The sequence below is a fragment of the Lepisosteus oculatus genome, chromosome 17, assembly GCF_040954835.1.
Source record: "Lepisosteus oculatus isolate fLepOcu1 chromosome 17, fLepOcu1.hap2, whole genome shotgun sequence".
NCBI classification, from domain to species: Eukaryota; Metazoa; Chordata; class Actinopteri; order Semionotiformes; family Lepisosteidae; genus Lepisosteus; species Lepisosteus oculatus.
The window spans coordinates 21,547,529-21,568,254 of NC_090712.1; the positions used below are offsets into that span (position 1 = coordinate 21,547,529).

General features: G+C 39.2%; 1 protein-coding gene across 1 annotated transcript in view; it reads left to right on the forward strand.

Annotated features, from left to right (window-relative positions):
* col19a1 (collagen type XIX alpha 1 chain) overlaps positions 1-20,726 on the forward strand; it is a 116,659-nt gene that overhangs the window by 74,277 nt on the left and 21,656 nt on the right. The window contains exons 25-37 of the mRNA XM_069179824.1: positions 942-977; positions 1,260-1,313; positions 2,248-2,301; positions 2,671-2,724; positions 3,462-3,551; positions 7,733-7,774; positions 8,811-8,888; positions 9,502-9,537; positions 11,760-11,813; positions 12,019-12,072; positions 12,317-12,358; positions 17,430-17,534; positions 18,249-18,302. Coding sequence (XP_069035925.1) covers positions 942-977; positions 1,260-1,313; positions 2,248-2,301; positions 2,671-2,724; positions 3,462-3,551; positions 7,733-7,774; positions 8,811-8,888; positions 9,502-9,537; positions 11,760-11,813; positions 12,019-12,072; positions 12,317-12,358; positions 17,430-17,534; positions 18,249-18,302 — 753 coding nt within the window. The remainder of the gene's footprint in view (positions 1-941; positions 978-1,259; positions 1,314-2,247; positions 2,302-2,670; positions 2,725-3,461; positions 3,552-7,732; positions 7,775-8,810; positions 8,889-9,501; positions 9,538-11,759; positions 11,814-12,018; positions 12,073-12,316; positions 12,359-17,429; positions 17,535-18,248; positions 18,303-20,726) is intronic.

The window sequence follows — 20,726 nt, forward strand, 5'->3', positions numbered from 1 at the left end:
AAACCTTGTCTTTTAAACTGTCCTGCACACACATGTGAGTGCAATGGCATGCCCTGTGATGGACTGGTGCATCTGTGATGGTCCCTTCCAGGTGTGTTCTGCCAGGTTAGGCTCTGGTGCCTTTGCCAAGACTCTCTGTTGGATACAACTGTACAAAGCCTGTACTTTGTACAGTTGTTTCCAGGTGGATGCTGCACATTGGTGGTGGTGGAGGGGAGTCCCCATTACCTGTAAAGCGCTTTGAGTGGAGTGTCCAGAATAAGTGTAAGCAGTTGTTGTTGTTGTTGTTGTTGTTGTTATTATTATTATTATTTATTACTTGTCATTGCAAGGTACTGGATTGCTTAAATAAAGAAAAAAAATCTGCTCTTACTTCTTTATCTGCTTTGTTTAATTTCTCCTGGTATCACAGAGAATTGTGGAGCTAAAAGAATAATACAAGCAAATGAAAAATAAATATTGTAAATTTTAAAGCAAAAAATTCTATAAATATTATTTGAATGAGAGATGGAAAAAATTTAGTTCAAAATCTTAATGTTGCATGTTTAATATGTGACCTGAAACAAGTGGTGTGATCGGTTGAGTGCAGTTCCTACTGTCTATACAGTATGTTGGACACATAGCAATGGACAGATGGGATCTCATAAAGTCAGAAATACACTTCCATTGCTTTTACTGTACTTACAGTACACTAACACTTCTGTTACTGTTAACATTCAAAGCTCTAAACAATTTTATTTCTCCCTAGGTACTTTTAGGTCTGCATTGCACTGTAAATGCAATAAGACCCTTTAAGACAATGTTGGTATTCATCAAAATGTACATTCATCCAGTACATGTAAACTGCAACTGAACGCAAAACCTGTTGTGAATTAATGCACCTCTTTTGAGGGAAACTAGGTGTACATCTTCCTAACATGTTGCCTGATATTTCCTTTCAGGGTGAGAAGGGGATCCAGGGACTGCAAGGCCTAAAGGTAAAAGAAAATGAAAATGCTTTGATATAAGAAGAAAACATGTAAACTCCAGTTTTTAAATGAGGATAAAGGATCTCTAGACCTAAGAAAATGCAAGGAGGATGCAAACAAAACAATACGAAATTCAGACCTTCTGGCTACAGTTTAAGTGTTCTTGAATGTTTCTGTTGCTCAGCCCAAGAGAGACTTTATAAGAATTCATTTCTTTAAATGACCCCTCTTAGGAGCCTTAGGTATCTTGTATCCAAACATAAATCATGAATCTATTGTTTCTGTCTTCAGGGGGAAAAAGGAGAAGCAGGTCTACCAGGTCCTATAGGAAATCCAGGCTCAGAGGTATGTTCTTGTTTTGTATCACACCAACTGTTTGAAAATCAGAGATGTGCTGATTTCATTGGCAACCGTGATTCTGAAGCTATTGAAGGTGCTCCTACAATAAAATTTACAGGCAAATCTGTGCCACATTTTCTCAAATATTTTGTTCTGTATAAGACTTTAATTCTGCCTTGTGCCCCCTTACAGACGAAAGGTTGTGTTTATTCCATGAAAAAAGGTAGCAAATTTCAAAAGCAAGACACTACTAAAGTGCTGTCTGGTTCAGGCACACATTTGCACACCTAAGCACACCCTGAACTTCCAAATGTAAGAAAGTGGTCATCAATCTAGGATCTGAAATCAAAACCTACAGTATATCTTATAACTTTCTTGAAAAGATTTTACAAAACCAGTTACATCACATTTTTTTCTAATTGGTTTGGCCTTACACTTTTTAACTCAGTCTTCAGTTTTATTTTGTTTTTGATGAGTTGACCAGCTGCAGGTTTTACCAAAATGTCAAGTCTTTACTTTTCAGTTCAAATAACTGCAATTTTCACAGTCAGGGAAAAATCAAGGAGATTGCTGCAATTCCCTTTCTCTAATGAAAACACTGCTGGCTTTTTGGCCTGGACAGATAATTTGGTTTATTGTTCAGAGAGAGATTCTTGCATTGCTCAGTGGGACACAGAGAGCCAGAAGGGATTTGTCTGAAATCCATTGTGATTTAACAAGCTGTAAACATGACACAAATGTCCTATTTATTCTCATTACATTTAAGTACCTGAATAAAATCTACATAATATTATAAAAAAGGGCAGAGGTTACTTATTGCATATTGATAAGGTAAGAGTATGACTGCATTGTTGCATCAAGGCGTGGAGCTGCAAGTTGACATTACGGGTGATGTTTGTCAGTGTGCAGTTACGAGTGGCTTTATTGTGCAATTTAACAGGGTAAAGAAGGACCCCCAGGGACAGCTGGGCCTAGAGGCTTACCGGGAGCAGAGGTAACAAATACAAATCGAACTCATTAGGACTGCATTGCTTCCTGTCACAGTGTAATTTTATGTTGCTCTGATCAGCTGCCAGACTGGAGGGTGAATTGTTACACAGATGATAAGTAATCAAATTTGAGAATTAATTGGTGAATACAGTCAGATTTTAAAGTTTTATGTGGAAGAATGTTGGTAGCAGCGCAATCTGTTCTTCACACCTGCTCAGTGTAATGAGCGTCTCTCCTTATGAGAGAGATGGATTGCACAAATCCTAGGGAAGAAAATGTCTCTTCTGTAATACTGTCATCTTCAGAAGACTAGCAGGGAAATCCATATACCTTTGGACTAAGCAGATCCAAATGATTTTCCCTCTTTTACCAGGGATTACCTGGAGATCCAGGAGTGCCGGGAAAAGATGGAAGCAAGGGAGAAAAGGTGGTTCTTTATTTCATTCCCTTTAAAGTGTACAATGGAATTAACTTCATATTTTTATTTAGATAGTTCATACTGTCTGCTCTTTCTGGTATTTAGACAATTTATTTCTCATTACAGTTGTTCTTGTATTGCTTGCTGCTGTGTATATTTTCTTTTTTACTTTTACTGTTCATTCTGACTTTTGCAGTGATAAAGCTTCTGTTGTAATAGCTCAGGGAGTGAGTCAGGACCAGCACTGCACCTGCCTGAGTACACAGTCTTATATCAGAGTATAGCATAGCATATTCCTCCAAGAAACGTTTTCAAAAGAGAAACCTTTTTATTTTTCTTGACTTTTGGATTCCAATTTTCCTCTTAAACCACTCCAATTTGGAATCACCCATTTATATACAAATTCACTAACAAGGGAGGAATGAGAGTCAGCTATGTCTATCTGTTAAATGTGCCTCACCCTATTTTGTTATGTTTCCATTATACCTGAAGAATCGCTAACAAGGCAAGCAACAGCTGTGAAAGTGAGAAAAGTTAGATTTTTATCAGTTAGATACTGTACATCAGCTGTGTAACTTCTTAGTTAGAGTAGATTTTATAGATCTTGTACAATACATGAACCTAATGGTGGGAGAATAACCTCAACATGGATGATTATCTGGAGGGTGTCCTGACGAATCTATCTTTTTTTAAAAAAAATCTCTATGTGACATTTAATGTTAATACTACCTTTGCTCTTATTTTAGGGAGACTCCGGTGGGGTAACTGGTCCTCCAGGACCCCCTGGTCCTAAAGGTGAACCCGGAATACCAGGATTGGGAATGCCAGGAAAGCCGGTAAATTATGGATTAGCAGAGCTGTAGTGAACACAATTGCTGTACAATGTATTTCTGTAGATCCTTTTTCTAACTTCTGGTAGCAGACAGATATTGGTGTCAATGAATGTTTCCATTCCTTTTCAGTGTACATCATGAGTCAAACCTGCATTGCCTTAATGAGTAATGATAGTGAATGTAAAGCAGGTGAAATTTAATTGTGCTTGGGGATTTCATTATTTTTTATTCAAAAGATTTCAAATGAAGGGGTATGTAAAGTATGACTGCTACTTAAGTAGTTATGAAAGAAGTTACAATTTTAAAGCATTGTATGCATAAATGCACAACTCAGCCAATCTGAAAGAGACTGAATAGAAACAAACGCAAAGCAGAACTGCTGGAATCAGCTGCAATGCTAATTTTAATAAATGGTAGAAATCCTGACACAGTGAACAGTTGCAGCATAATATTGTTATTAGCATCTGTAGCCACCTAAAATATTTTTTAGGCTTTGTCATAAGCTGCTTTATGTTTTTATTTATACTGCTATGGTGAAAGGTAAAACTACAGCATTGAGCAAAGGCTCAAATGTTACTATGCAGTAACGTGCAGTAGATCAAGGGTTACATGTACGTAAGCACAGACTCACAAAACTGCGGAGATATTTAAACATCTGAATCCATTTTTCAGACGGTAGCGTTAGAATGCGTGAAAGAGAACAGCGTGACCATGGGGGCCAAGTGCTTGCTTTAAGGCCTGAGAGATGACAGTGAAATTTTAAGCAGTCTTACAACAGCAGGGTATCTGTGAAATCAGAAAGGATTTCTGACTATTTCTGTTCATCACTGTTCAAGGAGCAAACTGGAAAGTATAAAGAAAAGCAGCTTCGTTAATGGCAATATTTTTTCTGGAGGTTTTTCTTTTAGCTTAGCCCAGCAGGAATGGAGGAAAATAGAAACCCATGCATTTCATTGTGAAAAATAAGATTATTATGTATACAGAATATGAATGACTTTACATAGAAATAATCTTGATTGTATTGAATCTATACAGATGCCTATTAATTGTCTCAGAGCCTGTGACTATATTTTGTCTTTATGTTGACCTTGCAGTGCATTAAAGCAGTTTCAGAAAAAAGTTTGCTTTAATTTTACTAAATGAAGTTCAGTTTAGCTTTTGCTGCTGAATTTCATTAATATATCAGCTGTTGTGTCTTTTGTATTGATAAGATGGTTTGAATTTATGGGACCAATTAGAAATTGGAATAGTATATTACAAAACTATATTTATGGTGACTATTAATCAATCAAACAAAACCAAAAATGTAATGTCTGCATACAGATTCAAAGTATACTACAGTATATATATATACAGTGCCTTGCGAAAGTATTCGGCCCCCTTGAACTTTTCAACCTTTTGCCACATTTCAGGCTTCAAACATAAAGATATAATTTTTTTATTTTATGTGAAGAATCACCAACAAGTGGGACACAATTGTGAAGTGGAACGAAATCTATTGGATTTTTGAAACTTTTTTAACTAATAAAAAAATGAAAAGCGGGGCGTGCAAAATTATTCGGCCCCCTTGCGTTAATACTTTGTAGAGCCACCTTTTGCTGCGATTACAGCTGCAAGTCGCTTGGGGTATGTCTCTATCAGTTTTGCACATCGAGATACTGAAATTCTTGCCCATTCTTCCTTGCAAAACAGCTCGAGCTCAGTGAGGTTGGATGGAGAGCGTTTGTGAACAGCAGTTTTCAGCTCTTTCCACAGATTCTCGATTGGATTCAGGTCTGGACTTTGACTTGGCCATTCAAACACCTGGATACGTTTATTTGTGAACCATTCCTTTGTAGATTTTGCTGTATGTTTGGGATCATTGTCTTGTTGGAAGATAAATCTCCGTCCCAGTTTCAGGTCTTTTGCAGACTCCAACAGGTTTTCATCCAGAATGGTCTTGTATTTGGCTGCATCCATCTTCCCCTCAATTTTAACCATCTTCCCTGTCCCTGCTGAAGAAAAGCAGGCCCAAACCATGATGCTGCCACCACCATGTTTGAGAGTGGGGATGGTGTGTTGAGGGTGATGAGCTGTGTTGCTTTTACGCCAAACATATCGTTTTGCATTGTGGCCAAAAAGTTCGATTTTGGTTTCATCTGACCAGAGCACCTTCTTCCACATGTTTGGGGTGTCTCCCAGGTGGCTTGTGGCAAACTTTAGACGAGACTTTTTATGGATATCTTTGAGAAATGGCTTTCTTCTTGCCACTCTTCCATAAAGGCCAGATTTGTGCAGTGTAAGACTGATTGTTGTCCTATGGACAGACTCTCCCACCTCAGCTGTAGTTCTCTGCAGTTCATCCAGAGTGATCATGGGCCTCTTGGCTGCATCTCTGATCAGTCTTCTCCTTGTCTGAGCTGAAAGTTTAGAGGGACGGCCAGGTCTTGGTAGATTTGCAGTGGTCTGATACTCCTTCCATTTCAAGATGATCGCTTGCACAGTGCTCCTTGGGATGTTTGAAGCTTGGGAAATCTTTTTGTATCCAAATCCGGCTTTAAACTTCTCCACAACAGTATTACGGACCTGCCTGGTGTGTTCCTTGGTCTTCATGATGCTCTCTGCGCTTTCAACAGAACCTTGAGACTATCACAGAGCAGGTGCATTTATACAGAGACTTGATTACACACAGGTGGATTCTATTTATCACCATCAGTCATTTAGGACAACATTGGATCATTCAGAGATCCTCGCTGAACTTCTGGAGTGAGTTTGCTGCACTGAAAGTAAAGGGGCCGAATAATTTTGCACGCCCCACTTTTCATTTTTTTATTAGTTAAAAAAGTTTCAAAAATCCAATAGATTTCGTTCCACTTCACAATTGTGTCCCACTTGTTGGTGATTCTTCACATAAAATAAAAAAATTATATCTTTATGTTTGAAGCCTGAAATGTGGCAAAAGGTTGAAAAGTTCAAGGGGGCCGAATACTTTCGCAAGGCACTGTATATATTTAAATTAACAATGAAATGAGTTACAAACCAATAAGAATGAACATACAGTATATGTAAATCAATCTGACTTGATACAAAATGTTGACAGTTTCACTTAGTCACTCACTTAAGATTGCCTGACATTGATAATATTGATTATAACACTTGATGTTATCAGTCTAGTAATTTAAATCAGTCTGGTGCCATAGGTTGTCTCATCAGAACTGGAAAAAAGAGAGAAGTTGAATTTAACCCTTAATCCTGAAGACAGTACTTAACAATATGAAGAAATACACAAAGAATCGATCTCAAGTGGCTTATCCAACAGTTTTTGTACAACCTACCCCTTAGCCCAGTGCTAAGTCTTGCTTGAGTCCAGCCACAGGCTAGACGTGGGTGAGGAGAAACTTAGTTCATTAGCCCTGGCTGTAGCTTCTACTACTGAATTTACATCAATATTCAGGCATGTCAGCAGAATTAGATTTGGCTAGCTAGTCTCATTATTTCTCTTGTTCCTGAGAAAGTCTTGCAGGAAAGGACAATAGTGGTTACAGTCATGTGGTTGAATAGCTTATCAGAATGCCAGGTTTCAAGTTGGAGAAAGTTAAGTCTTATAATCATGGTTGGTGATTAGTTTTAAAGCAAGGTGTGGTGTCCTTCTCCACCCAAAGGATTCACCATTGGTTGGTTGTCTTATGATTACCAGGTGACTTACAGCTAGGGTCCCACTCCACGTAGACGTAGTAAATTAGGCAGTGCTGATGTTGGGCTCTACAATATTGAAGGTGTTAAATATGGATCCATATTCTGGTATGTTTTAAAGTTAAGATGTGCTGTGTATCAGAAAGACACATCTCGGATGCATTTCCAAAAGCTTGAATTAGTGGAGCTACTGAATGTTATGCTAGGGTTGTTATCTGTTCAAGACCACAGAAAGTTTTTTTTTTAATATTCTTAACGCTTAGTCCTTAGTGTAATTATAAACCTCAGTGTTACACTTTGTTGTTTTTTTGTCTCACTGAAGGAGTAGATGTGCTGCAGCTACAGTGGTTCTTGTTGTTACATAATATATGGAGCAGTGATTGTAGAAATCAAATACCTATCAGTGGCATGTGTTAAGGTTCCAACTTGTCTTTTGCATACTATTGAAGTAGATAACAAGATTGAAAATACTTGGATGGAATTTAACATTCTTTTGTTACTTTATTTAACAGGGAGAAGAAGTACCAGGTCCAAAAGGATCCCGGGGCCCAAAGGTAGGTGTCAGTATTTTGATGTGGCCTAGAAGCCTCTTAGTGATAATGTGAAGCTGAGAGAAAAGACTCAATAGTTTTCAGCCAACACACCGCCAGCCCATATTTTGAAACTGTTTTTTCTAAAAAAGCAATTGTCAAATTATCTACAATATATAGTGCCTGTGTACACTGTGTACAGTGCCTCACAAATAACACCTTCCCCTAATGTACGACTTTGATGGTGTACACTGCCATACACAAGTATTCCTACCCTTGTAGAGTTGTCTTGAACTTTGAGGTAGTAATTATTTTTTATCTACTCCACACTTTTAAAGCAAAAATCAAAAATCAAGTAAATATATAACCAATATTAAAAGAAAATAGCCACAACTGAATAACTCAATTCAAACCCTTTGTCAAATTTAGGTTTCAGGTGCCCAAAATTACCATGAAGAGCAACATAATTAATCTGTGTGCAATAATAGTGGTTCACATGATTTCAGAATAAATATACAGTACCTATTTTTGTAAGATCCCTCAGGTATCTTTTTTTTGCACAAATTCAACCATGAAGACCAAGGGGATTTTATAACAACCAGGGATAAAACTGTCCATTTAAAGGACATAATATTAAGACAATCATCAAGAAGTGGAAAGCACCCAGAGATTGTCAAGCTGTCCTTAATAACTGATCAGCTGGGCAAGGAGAAATATAGTTAGGGATGCCAATGTGGCCAACAGCTATTCTAAAAGAACTACAAAGTTCAGTGGCTGAGGTGTGAGGAAATGTCCATTAGTCTACAATTTCCCAGCCACTTCACAAAGTTTGTCTGTATGGAAAACAAATACTACAAAAGCACAAGGAATTTGCAACAAAGCATTGGAGTAATATGGCAAACATGAAGCAAAAGATTTTGTGGTCAGAAAAGACAGAATTAGAAGTGTAAAGTCTAAATGCAAAGTGTTACATTTGACGCAGACCTGATGTAGTGTATCACTCACCCAACACCGTCCCTACTGTTCTGTGCATAATCGCTTCTTTGCTGCTGTACATCAGGGGGAAAGAGGTGTGCCGGGAGTTCCTGGTGATCCAGGAGAGAAGGGAGAACCTGGAATGGGAATGCCTGGACCTCCAGTAAGTAGAGCACATGCTGATCTACCTGGAAATAATGCATGAAGTTGAAGGTGTTTTAAATTTGAGTTTTAAAAGATTTTTTCTGTAATATCCAGAAACTCCCTTAAGAAAGTACCACTGTGGAAAAACAAATAAGTACAAGGTATGACAAGAGCACTCTCTAAACCTACAAGACAATGAATGTGCCATGTCCACACAGTAGCATTATCACATACTCCTCCTGCACTCCTGTTTATTGTAGTCACTTTGTGGTTCACATAGTTTGTAAAGTTGTCTAATTTCTTCTGCTGTAGCTGCAGTGTGACAGTGTTGATGGTGACATCTGGGCTGCAGTGTGATGAGTTCTTCTTTGAACATGTTACCTAATTTTTATGTTCTCTTCCATTTTTCAATTTTTTTGCATGCCCTTATATTGTTGTATTGTTCTAGTATTCTTGTTTCATGAGTGAAAATTACATATTGTTTGCTATTTCTTGAAAAATTGAAGTTCTCTGGCAGGTCATTAAATCTAGACGTTTTTTTCCATACATCTGAGATAAAAGCAGAAGAGCTCTGTGGATTTTCAGGGATTTACAGGGAACACCAGTGACATTATGTTTGTGCTGTCTTGCAGGGCCCAGTTGGACCTCATGGGGAGCCAGGTGTTCAAGTAAGAAGATATCTTATTATCACTTTAGCAGAATAAAGGAATAGTGCAGTTCTGTGTGATGATACTCCATTGGCAACTGTATTCCCTTTTTCATAAGAATGAAAGAATTCATAGGAGAGATTAAAGACAATAAGATTTTTGTAGAATTTATAGTTTAGTGACTAAGTAAATATAAAACGGTTCCCTGGGTTGACCCTATCTATATTCCTTAGGACTTTATGCACTTGGATCAGGCTCTTTTCTCTGTCTCTTATATTCGGAGCGGTGGCTCTGTGGCTAAGGATCTGCGCCTGTGACTGGAAGGTTGCCGGTTCAAATCCCGCGGCCGGCAGAGGAATCCTACTCCGTTGGGCCCCTGAGCAAGGCCCTTAACCCTAACTGCTCCAGGGGCGCTGTACAATGGCAGACCCTGCGCTCTGACCCCAAGCTTCTCTCCCTGTCTCTGTGTCTGTGTCTCCATGGAGAAAAGCTGGGGTATGTGAAAAGACGCATTCCTAATGCAAGAAATTGTATAGGGCTAATAAAGAAACATTATCATTATCAGTGGTTCACTGATGACCAGTCAATGCTGGGTTTATAACAATCAATCTCAGTATTTGTCCCTCGACCTATTTTATTTTTTGAGGTGAGGACATACTGTATACTGTAGCTCTATGATTGTACCTAATCATTTTCAAACCATTTCGCTCTGTGGCTAGCTGTGTTTGCTGAATCCCTTAATGTTACAGGTGACAAATTTGAAAAACCTTCTATACACACATCTACTGTATATACATCTACTGTGTATAAATGACAGTGAGTGAAGAAATGAAAAAAATATTTTAAGACTGCTTCATACTTCACACATGGACTTACAACTGCAAAAAATGTTAATGATCTGAGATTGATGATGAATAATTTGTGTTAAATCAAACAGATCAAACTATTTATATTTGAGTTCAATCAACTGCAACCCACTTGTAAACTTGTAACAATCAAAACTATCTAAAAAAAGAAAAAAACAACAAGTTCATATAAAGAAATTGAGCAAACTGAAGGCCATTTAGAAAGCTAAAAGTTAATTAATTTTCTAAACTAGCAGCAAAAGATAAGGTCTTCACTGAAATATCATTTTGCATTTATCATTCACTGGCAAAACAAAAAGAAATTATGCACAAATGGCAAAGTAGTTAAAGAACAAATGACTGGCCACTGACTCAAAAGCTTAAAAATCAAATGGAAATAAAGAAGGCAATCTTGATCATGTCAATTGGATCCACAGTAGCAAGAGAAATGGAGTCTTTGTCTGAAGCCATCTTTCAACAGTTACAGTTAGAATTGGTTCAAATAATAAATTGACATTACTGCAACAACCCAGCTAATTGTGTGCATGGATGACAACTTGGATGACCTTTCAAACTGCTTTTGTACAAAAACATTTTTGTCTGTCCTCAGGCGTTGTACTATGGTCAACAAACTTCTTTGTCCAGGCTGATTCATCTCAGAGATTCAGCCTCCTTCTCTAGGACTCTCATCCTCCAACTCTGACACTCCCATAGAGCACTCCTGTGTGGTCTCAAGGCCATTTTCCTGGCTATCTGATATACCTGCTGAAAAGACACAAGCCAGACCTGACAAAGCTCTGTCGTGAATGAACTCTATAATGGTGTTAATAGGTTCCCTCTAATTAGCCCAGCTAACCAGCTAATTATATTTCTATCTCTATTAGGGTCTTATTAGCCTCAATGTTATAGTCAGTGTATCTTCAGCCCGTCGAGTTACACCAAATAAATATTAAATGTGGGATTCCTACAGTATAAACATTGCCATCTCGTCGCATTAATAAGAGTTTGACTGAACTACAAAAATTGATTTTTTAAACAGAAGTTGAAAGGAAGTCTAACTTTAATTTTGGCCTGTTACACAAACTACTGCATAAATATCTTGACTTTTAAACTCACTTTTGCATATCTGTCTTTCAACCCTCCCTCCACACCATCTTAACCATTGCAGCAGATACCTGATTCTTTGCCTGGAAAGCAGAGGGGTCTTGTCAGTCTCAACCTTATTGTCAGGTTGCCATTTCCTGAGCCAGGAAGGTTTTGAATAAACTATACGCTATCCCTTTAATAACACTTAATTCTAAGACCCAAAGAGGAACCAATTTTGTACATAAATGTGTAAAATGCTGCAGTAGCCCAGATTGTTCTTCTGCAGTGCGTCCATTGGTGTCTCTGTTTCAGGGGCTTCGAGGATCCCCAGGGTTACCAGGAGCTGCAGGAATCCCAGGGAAAGATGTAAGTGAGCATGTATGCTGGAATTTTCTGTCAAAATGCAAACACTTAAAATGATATAACATAATTTCTTTAATTAAAGCTGCAGTGATTTAATACAGAAGGGTTATGTCATTGTCTTGTTGGGCTGCAGTTCACCAGGTGACTCTCCTATTGTGTTTAGTGTGGCTCTGCTTTGATTGGCCCTGCTCAATGTCTCTTATTAAAGGGAGCTCCAGGAAAGGATGGGAAGCCAGGACCCCCAGGACCTCCAGGAGAACCAGTAGGTGTTCCTGTTGACAAAAACAACTGAAATATACAGTGACTTTACTGCATCTAAAAGTCCTCATAATAACGCACCACCCAGAGCTCCTATAAATTACTGCCATCCAGCAACTCCTGGGGTGGAACACAGACCCCCCCTCTTCACCAACACACAATCCTCAACAGTCCTGTTACTCTGCACCCCACACATGATGAAATTAGGAAATTTGACTGTGTGAAACAATGACATTTCTTTTTTTCAGACTGCACTGCCAATAGTTCGAGACATGGGAGCTATGTTAAAGGTACTGTCTATTTTGTTTGCTTTTGGTCTTTTGTTTTTCATTCCCTGATTAGGGCAAAATAAAATTCCAATTTAACTCTTTTATTTAAATCTTTGATCACAAAGTGAGTATTGGATATCCAGTGGTTTCCAAAAAGATTTGAATTGGGACATTAATGGATCTAGAGTAGGTACATTTGCTTACATTTTTATAAGCTAAGACACACAGCAAGATCACTGAACATTTGTAAGATCTCAGGCTCTTCTTTATAATAATTACAGTATATTACTTAAGGTAATTAGAACACATCTTTCTGATAAATGTCAGAACACTTCAGGTAAACAGCTCGGGTGGGTTTGTGTGGATGAAAAGGATTTTTTAGTCAAAGCTGTATCTAAAAAACATTAGCTGCTATGTACACTCATGAGTGAGAGTGGTTTCTGCAAATATAGATATGCACTATCTATTATAAAGAGCTCAATTAATAGGGGAGGTGGAAAGATGTGCGGTTTTGTTCAAATTGGGAGATCAAAGTGTTAATGAGAGATTTAATTAGAGTCCTTGCTCTGGGAACAAGAGAGATTTTTCTGTTCTTTGTTTTGGAAACCTCCTTGGAGAATAAGGTCTAAGAATAAGACTTGCTTTGCACGCCTTTGGTAATTAGGGTCTACAGCACACATCATTTTTAACAGCTAGACAAATACGAGTGCAGGTGAAGAAAGAGGTTACTAAGTGGTATTTATCCGCATCTCAAGAAAGTTATTATCAATGGCGTGTTTTGGGGTTCAAGGAAATAAGCTTAAAAGCCATTGCTCATGCACACAGGTTTTTATTTTTCTGATGCCTTAGAGGAAGCACCAGAGTGCCCCCTGCAGAGTTCTGTAAAGATTACAGAATAGTAAGCCAAAGTACTAGCAGCGTTCATCTCACCCTTCAAACACATTAACATCCAATGTGTTAGAGTGTTATAACATAGCTTCTCCTGTTAAAGGGAAAGAAGGAAAATCCAATTCTCACTAATAAATTGCATCCTTGAGAAAATAAAATAACATTATGGCAAGTTTTCATTCCTTTTCAATCATCTTCAGTGCCTCCCTCCTCTCCTCAGAGACTTTTTTTCCTTGACCTTGTATTCTGCTGTGTGCTGTGCCAGGCCTAGTTCAGCACAGCTCATGTCTCTTGCAGAAGCGCTTTGCTAAGTTGCTTTGTTTTATCAGACAGCTGTCATATTCACCATACTGTTGAATGGGGTTATTTATTATGAGGGATTAACAAACTATACATAAAAATCTACTTTAATGAGTCATTTCAAACTAGACAGTTCAAAAATCAATTTAGGTGAAGAAAGAAAAAAATGAACATAATGTACAGTATGGTCTTAAGTGTACATGGAAGCCATTTTCTGCTTTAGACTGCAGTGAATAATTTTGAATACCTCTAAATATTTCTATTTCAATGATATTACTCTTGACAATAATGACTGGTATGAGAACATATTTTATGTTTTGTCATTTCTTCCCTTTATTGTAACTCCGGGGCCCTTGATTAGTTTGATGCGTGTCTCATATTATCCTGAGGAAGGACTTGCTGCCAGCCTCAAGGACCTTGTATAATTTTACCTCTGTATGAAATCTCTGTCAGCCATGCGATTGTGATTATGTGCTTGTGTTGGAATTGCAAAGGTTCAAATGGATATTAGTAGGACAGCACATGAATAAAAACATTTTTCATGAGTTTCACTCAGGTGGTAGTAGACAGGGGTCTTAAGTAGTATTAGGAGTTGTTGTGGTGATACTGTAGCTACCCTCTTTATAGTTCCAATTTCTAATTTTTATGCTGTTGATGCGGTCTGTCAGCACAAGCATATCAAAACTGAAACAGTACTGCAACACAGTACTATTTCTGCAACACTTGGCTACTCAAGCCAAGTCCTCCAAAAACAGTTTCCAGTCTGTTCCACATCCACGGTGCAAAAACTACAAAAAGCTCAACATTCAGATGAACAAATTGCAACACAAATTGCAGCACCATTCTTTTCCAACATACTGTACCTTGGAGTAACCCTTAGAGGTAGCAAAGCAAGGAACTTTCTGATCTCCACACTGCTGGTTCAACATGGGGAGCTGCTTCTGCCACCCTCCAGACTTTCTCAGCAGCAGAGTACTGCGCCCCTGTCTGGTCAAGATCATCACATGCTCACAGAGCAGACTCCCAGCACATCATCACTGGAGCCCTGCACTCCACCCCACTCCCCTAGCTGGCTCTCCTAGCAAACATCACTCTTCCACACAGCCGACAACTCACAATCACCTGCAAAATGTTCTAAAAAGTCCAAAATGCTCTCACCTGCCACTTCACAAAGCTACTGTACATCTGCCTTCAAGAAAGCCAATCTAGAAAAACACTTCCCAGGAGGACTTCAATACAGACTCCACCTAGGTTCAAGAATGGCAATCACTGGATTTGACAAACAAGCACCTCATCACACATCCTACCCAATCAACCTCCCAGCTTTCACCCTTCAAGAAAAGAGAGGTCCAGTCTAAATCACTTTAGGACTTTTTAGCATATTTTGAGGCATGCCTAATCTGGAGATTAAGTGGAGGACTACACAATCCACTGAAGCTAAGCAGGTATGAGCCTGGCCAGTACCTGGACAAGATAAAATAAGATCTATTTATTGGCTTTATACTATATTATACCATATACTATTTCTTCTATTAGGAATTTGTCTTTTCACACACCCCACCTTGCTCTCCATGAGACATGCAGACAGGGAGAGAAGCTTGGGGTCAGAGCACAGGGTCAGCCATTTGTACGGCGCCCCTGGAGCAGTTGGGGTTAAGAGCCTTGCTCAGGGGCTCAACGGAGTAGGATTCCTCTGCTGGTCACAGGATACGAACCGGCAACCTTCCAGCCAGAGGCTACAGAGCTACAGAGCCACTTAGCTAGCAGCCATATCACCCTGCAACTCACAACTGGCAACCCACTGAAGCTAAGCAGGTGTGAGCCTGGTCAGTACCTGGATGGGAGACCTCCTGGGAAAAACTAAGGTTCCTCTGGAAGAGGTGTTAGTGGGGCCAGCAGGGGGCGCTCACCCTGCGGTCTGTGTGGGTCTTAATGCCCCAGTATAGTGACGGGGACACTATACTGTAAAACAGGCGCCGTCCTTCGGATGAGACTTAAAACCGAGGTCCTGACTCTCTGTGGTCATTAAAAATCCCAGGGCGTTTCTCGAAAAGAGTAGGGGTGTAACCCCGGCGTCCCTGGCCAGATGTCCCATTGGCCCTTACCAATCACGGCCTCTTAATAATCCCCCTCTATGAATTGGCTTCATCACTCTGCTCTCCTCCCCACTGATAGCTGATGTGTGGTGAGCGTTCTGGCACACTATGGCTGCCGTCGTATCATCCAGGTGGGGCTGCACATTGGTGGTGGTGGAGGGGATCCCCATTACCTGTAAAGCGCATTGAGTGGAGTGTCCAGAAAAGCGCTATATAAGTGTAACCAATTATTATTATTAATTAGCTACAGAACCACTAGGACCTCCTGGGAAAGGGTGCTCATCATGCAGTCTGTGTGGGTCCTAATGCCCCAGTATAAGAGTAGAGTTGTTACCCCGGTGTCCTGGCCACATTTCCCCAAGGGCTTTACCAATCATGGCCTCCTAATAATTTCCATCTATGAATTGGCTTCATTACTCTGTTCTCCTACTCACTGATAGCTGATGTGTGTTGAGCATTCTGGTGCACATCGGCTGTTATTACATTACGCAGGTGGGGGCAGCACATTAGTGGTGGTGGAGTGGAGTCTCCATTGCCTGTAAGACACTTTGAGTGAAGTGTCCAGAAAAATGCTAAGTGCTGTAAAGATTATTATTATACATTTTTTGAAGAAGACTTTTGAATTACTGTTAACAAGTCTTTTATTTAGACTGATTTTGTTGATAAATCCAGCAACCAGTATGGACCAGTACAGACCTTTACTTTCAACTGTGTCTGGAGTTTGCATGTACAAAGAGTCCCCTAGTCACACTAACTAGTACAGAGATCTTCAGCATATGTATTAAGAGTTGTAGTTTTACCTATTATTTAACCTCTATTAACCTAATGTAGTTCTGCAGGTTTTAAAACCACAATTAGGAAATCTGGAGCACATTAGATAAAAGATAGCATCTTAATGAGCTACTGTACCCTACAATTCTAAAGTTCTTGTTAGTTTTTTTTAATATTCTTGTGTCTTAGAAACACTTGGTCTTAATTTCTGTCTTTGACTTTAAATCGTAATGCAAATCTTCAGTTGGGAAAACCATATGACATTTGATAAGGACCTCGTTAATATGAGCAACAGTAATGTTTTATAAGTGTTTCATTTGATAGTATTCTGATGTACATGTTTTGCTGCCTTTTTGTTGCCTATTCAGTACGCAGCAGCTTTGAACTATTTGCATAAATTGGTACCTTCAGAGATAAATAGCTAAAGATGTACATATAAAAAGGTCAAAATCATTAAAGGGCATTTCATTGCGAGCATTTCACTGTCTTTTAATTATCTTAAATCTGTCATTATTAAGCAATTGTTATTGCATCGACTCCAACCTGACAGCCAGCTGCCCACTCCAGCGTTTTGGTCTTCATTTTATTTTTAGCTGTCAATAGTGTTTTGGGGGGGATGCCATTTGGAGGAAAATAAAGTATCCCAGTTTTAAAATGTAATATTTTCAAAAGATTTAATTAAGTAATATTTAAAGCTGCCACGCATTTAGTTATTTGGTATCCATCTAATTTGAAATCTGTACTTGAAATGTTCACTGAGAAGAAAGTCAACACATTTTGTTTTATCTCCCACATAACCTGAGTGTCTGGTTAAGGAAATTAGTATGCTGTACTTGGAAACTGGAATAAGCAATCCAATTCGTTATTGATAACAGAGATGCTATGTAAAGCATTTATAGTGAAGATCTGAATGTTACTTTTAAATTCAATGATGCAAGTTGCTAGTGAAAGGTACCTATACATGGCTGTAATTATAGCAAGGATGTATTCGATTACTGTAGTGCTGCAAACACATGTGGTCTTGCATCTTGTCCCAGAACGCCTGCAGTGTGTGCCACACCAGGGTGCCAGGACTGCCCGGGCAGAAGGGAGAGAAGGGGATGCCAGGAGTGCCAGGACTGGAAGGGATGCAGGGTGTGAAGGTATGACCAGAGAAATGTAAAGTGCTCTAAGATTAATCTGTCTGTGAAATGGGAACAGAAACATCATATAACACAATAAGTGATGGGGTGCATAATGTTTCTTGCTTAATTTTCTAAAAACTAAACCATTGTCTTTCCCAAAGGAAGCTTCTATAAGCATGCTGAGTCTTTCTTTGGGGTTTTTTTTTAACCACAGCTTGTTCAAGTGCTTTGAAGTGGGTTGTTTTTTTATTTTTACAAAATGTTCATAAAGTCTGTGTTTAAATATTAAAATAATCCGTAAGCCTTTCTGTAATTAGACATTTATTGTTCCTATTCCATCAGAGGCCTGAAAAAATTTGAAAGGCACTGTAGTTTAATTCAGTGATTTTCTTCATGTTTCTGTTTCTGTAGGTAAGGATAGCATTACTGACCTATAACTACTCTGAAACCTAAGGAGTCACACAAAATATAACCAAGAATTATTAAAGAAATGTGATATCCAGAGGACAAACCTTTTAGAAAGTACTTCATTTTTCAGAAACTATACCTTAAGGGAATGGTATAATGGGATGATGGAATGACCTAATGGGATGACACTCAATGTGAAAAGGAGTTCATTGAAATAAAACTTTCAGTGAACCGAATATGAAGAATGATAAAAAACAATAATCAATAGTGTGTCTTAGGACAGTGGAAAACAATGATAAAGAGCTTTGTTCTTCCTTTGCACAGGGGGAGCCGGGTTTACGAGGTCCACTGGGAAACCCTGGGAGAGAGGGGCCAAAGGTAGGAAGCTCTTCATGACCTTTAGCACGTCACAGCCGGGTCATTAGAATACAACAAAGCCAGGACATATTACAGCAGAGGGGTCCTTGGTGCTGAGCAGTATTAACACTGCTCTTTTCCAAATGTAGTTTCTGGGAACACACTCTGTTTTTCCATAGTGTCTTCATGACAAATCCCCCAAATTTGGTAGCTCAGCATGGAGGATCTGCCCATACAAACCCCTCTTTTGTATGGGCAGATCCCATGCAGTAAAACTCTTTTATAATGGGAATTAGTAGGAGGTGGGACCAACTCTGATTTAAATTGTCTTCTCAACCCTAATTTGTACCGTTTCTTGCTGTCCTTTTTCCGTTTCATCCCTTTCAGTTAGTGTTAGTGGAATTTCACTCAACTTTTTTGGTCACACTTGGCCACACCCACTCTACTGCCTTTCTTTACCAACAGGCTGACACAACTATGACTGAGGCTGCTACCCTTAGAGAGTCCTCCCCTTGTTATCGATGACTCCTAAACAATACACCCTGAAACCCCTCCAATGACCAGATGTCTCAGGGTCTAGCTTGTACTGAGCTAGACCACCTCCATCTACTCTCTGAACCATTATGTAGGGATAGATGAAGCCAATGCCCTAATAACCTTATGCAAATCTGGGTAATTCATTTTCTCCCTGTTTCTGTTGTGTCTTTAAACCATACTCTGGTAGCCTAATCCAGTTTTGTCACTCCAGAATTGGTTGCTCTGTTACATATCCCTCCATCCACTCAATCTTACAGACGATGCATCAGTTGCCATGAGGCAATGCGCCCTGGACAAAACATCAATGTTAGCATGTTGAGACCCTGTGCAATTCTGGATGGTGAAATGGAACAGATCCAGAGCTAAGTCAAGTCCAGATTGGCAAGATATTTTGCTTTCTCTAGTATTTCTATAAGCTTGTCTACTTGGGGCTTCAGGGAATGAGTCAAATTTAGATATTTAGTTTGATTTCTAAAAATTATTACAAAATCACCAAGTCCCTGCCAGCTTTGATATAAACACTATTGGACTAGTCGAGGGACTGCAGCATTCCTGATAACCCCTAGATCTTTCATCCTTTTGACTTTCTTTTATTCTTTTTTTCTGGGCTTGGGACTGTAAGGAGTTTTGTGGATTATCACTCCAGTGAGCATCACCATATCATGGTCAACACATTAAGTCTGACCTGGAAGGAGACTGAACCTTGTCACAATCTGGCTTAATAAACGTTTCTGTACTGGTCTGTCTTGAGTTTGGGAGAAATCTGGATGGAACCATGAAGCTAATCTGCAGCTCCTGTTCCTCTGGAAACCCTCTGACAGGCTTCCAATTTCCCACTCTCTCAGGACACTAGGAGGGCGTTAGGGTGTTTCCATGTTGGTACTTATCTCTACCAACATACTTGGTTTTACAACTCCCTGCCTACATTCAGTCTGAGTAGCTACAATTTTGTTTATTTGTTTTCTGGACTGAAGGACACAGGACAGACTTTTCTCTTGCTTTTTCTGCCCTTCTTTTCTGCCTTTGGGTTTTTCTTTCCTTACTGCTAGGAATCCCAAATAGTTTGTCCAAAAAAAGGATACAAGTTCTCAAACACTTTCTGAATGGTTTTCCTCTCCATGTGGTGTTTTCTCCATATCATTTTGGAAAAATATGGGAAATACGTCACTCTGATCACGTAGTGGGGTAAAATATTCACCACAGTTGTTCACATTGTGTACTGTAGTTAATTTGTACTGGAGCAGTAGTAAAAGCTAATACCTCACATCTCCATGAACACAGGAGACTCCTAACTTCAGGATAGGTTTAATTTGTTTTTGGTCTATTTCTGTGGAAGCAACAACCATACTGCTCAGGAAACTCAGTGTCCAGTACCAGTCCCTGAGTGTGACACTGCAGTCCATGGGTTCGAGAGTGGTGACACCTTGTGGACAGTTTGCAGATAGTTGACCTCATTCTCCACACACATAACACTGATTTTCCCTAAAAAAGCTCCTTGTGAACTCTGAAGTTCTTGAGACACCCCTCTCCACATTCCCTGACTTAATATCACTTCAGATATTCTAGTAGAACTAGTAAACGTTGTTTTGGGGATTTCCAGATGAAGGATGCAGATACTTTTGCCAAATTTTGCCATGTTTGTCACTATTTTTTAAGACAAATACATTCCGTAGTCAGATAAACCCACTTCCCCTTTACGATTCTTTGCTGCAATGTGGTTCTCTAACAGAAAGCTTTCTGAGTGGTCCCTTGTTCTACACTATGCCTTAGATCAGGGGGTAGACTCCTGAGGTACTGTATGTATCTAAGATCAGTAGCTCAACAGCCTCTGCTGTTGAGTTCACTTCAGACTGAAGTCATTTTTTGACCAGATGGATCAGATCAAACATTTGAGAGTGGGCAGATTTG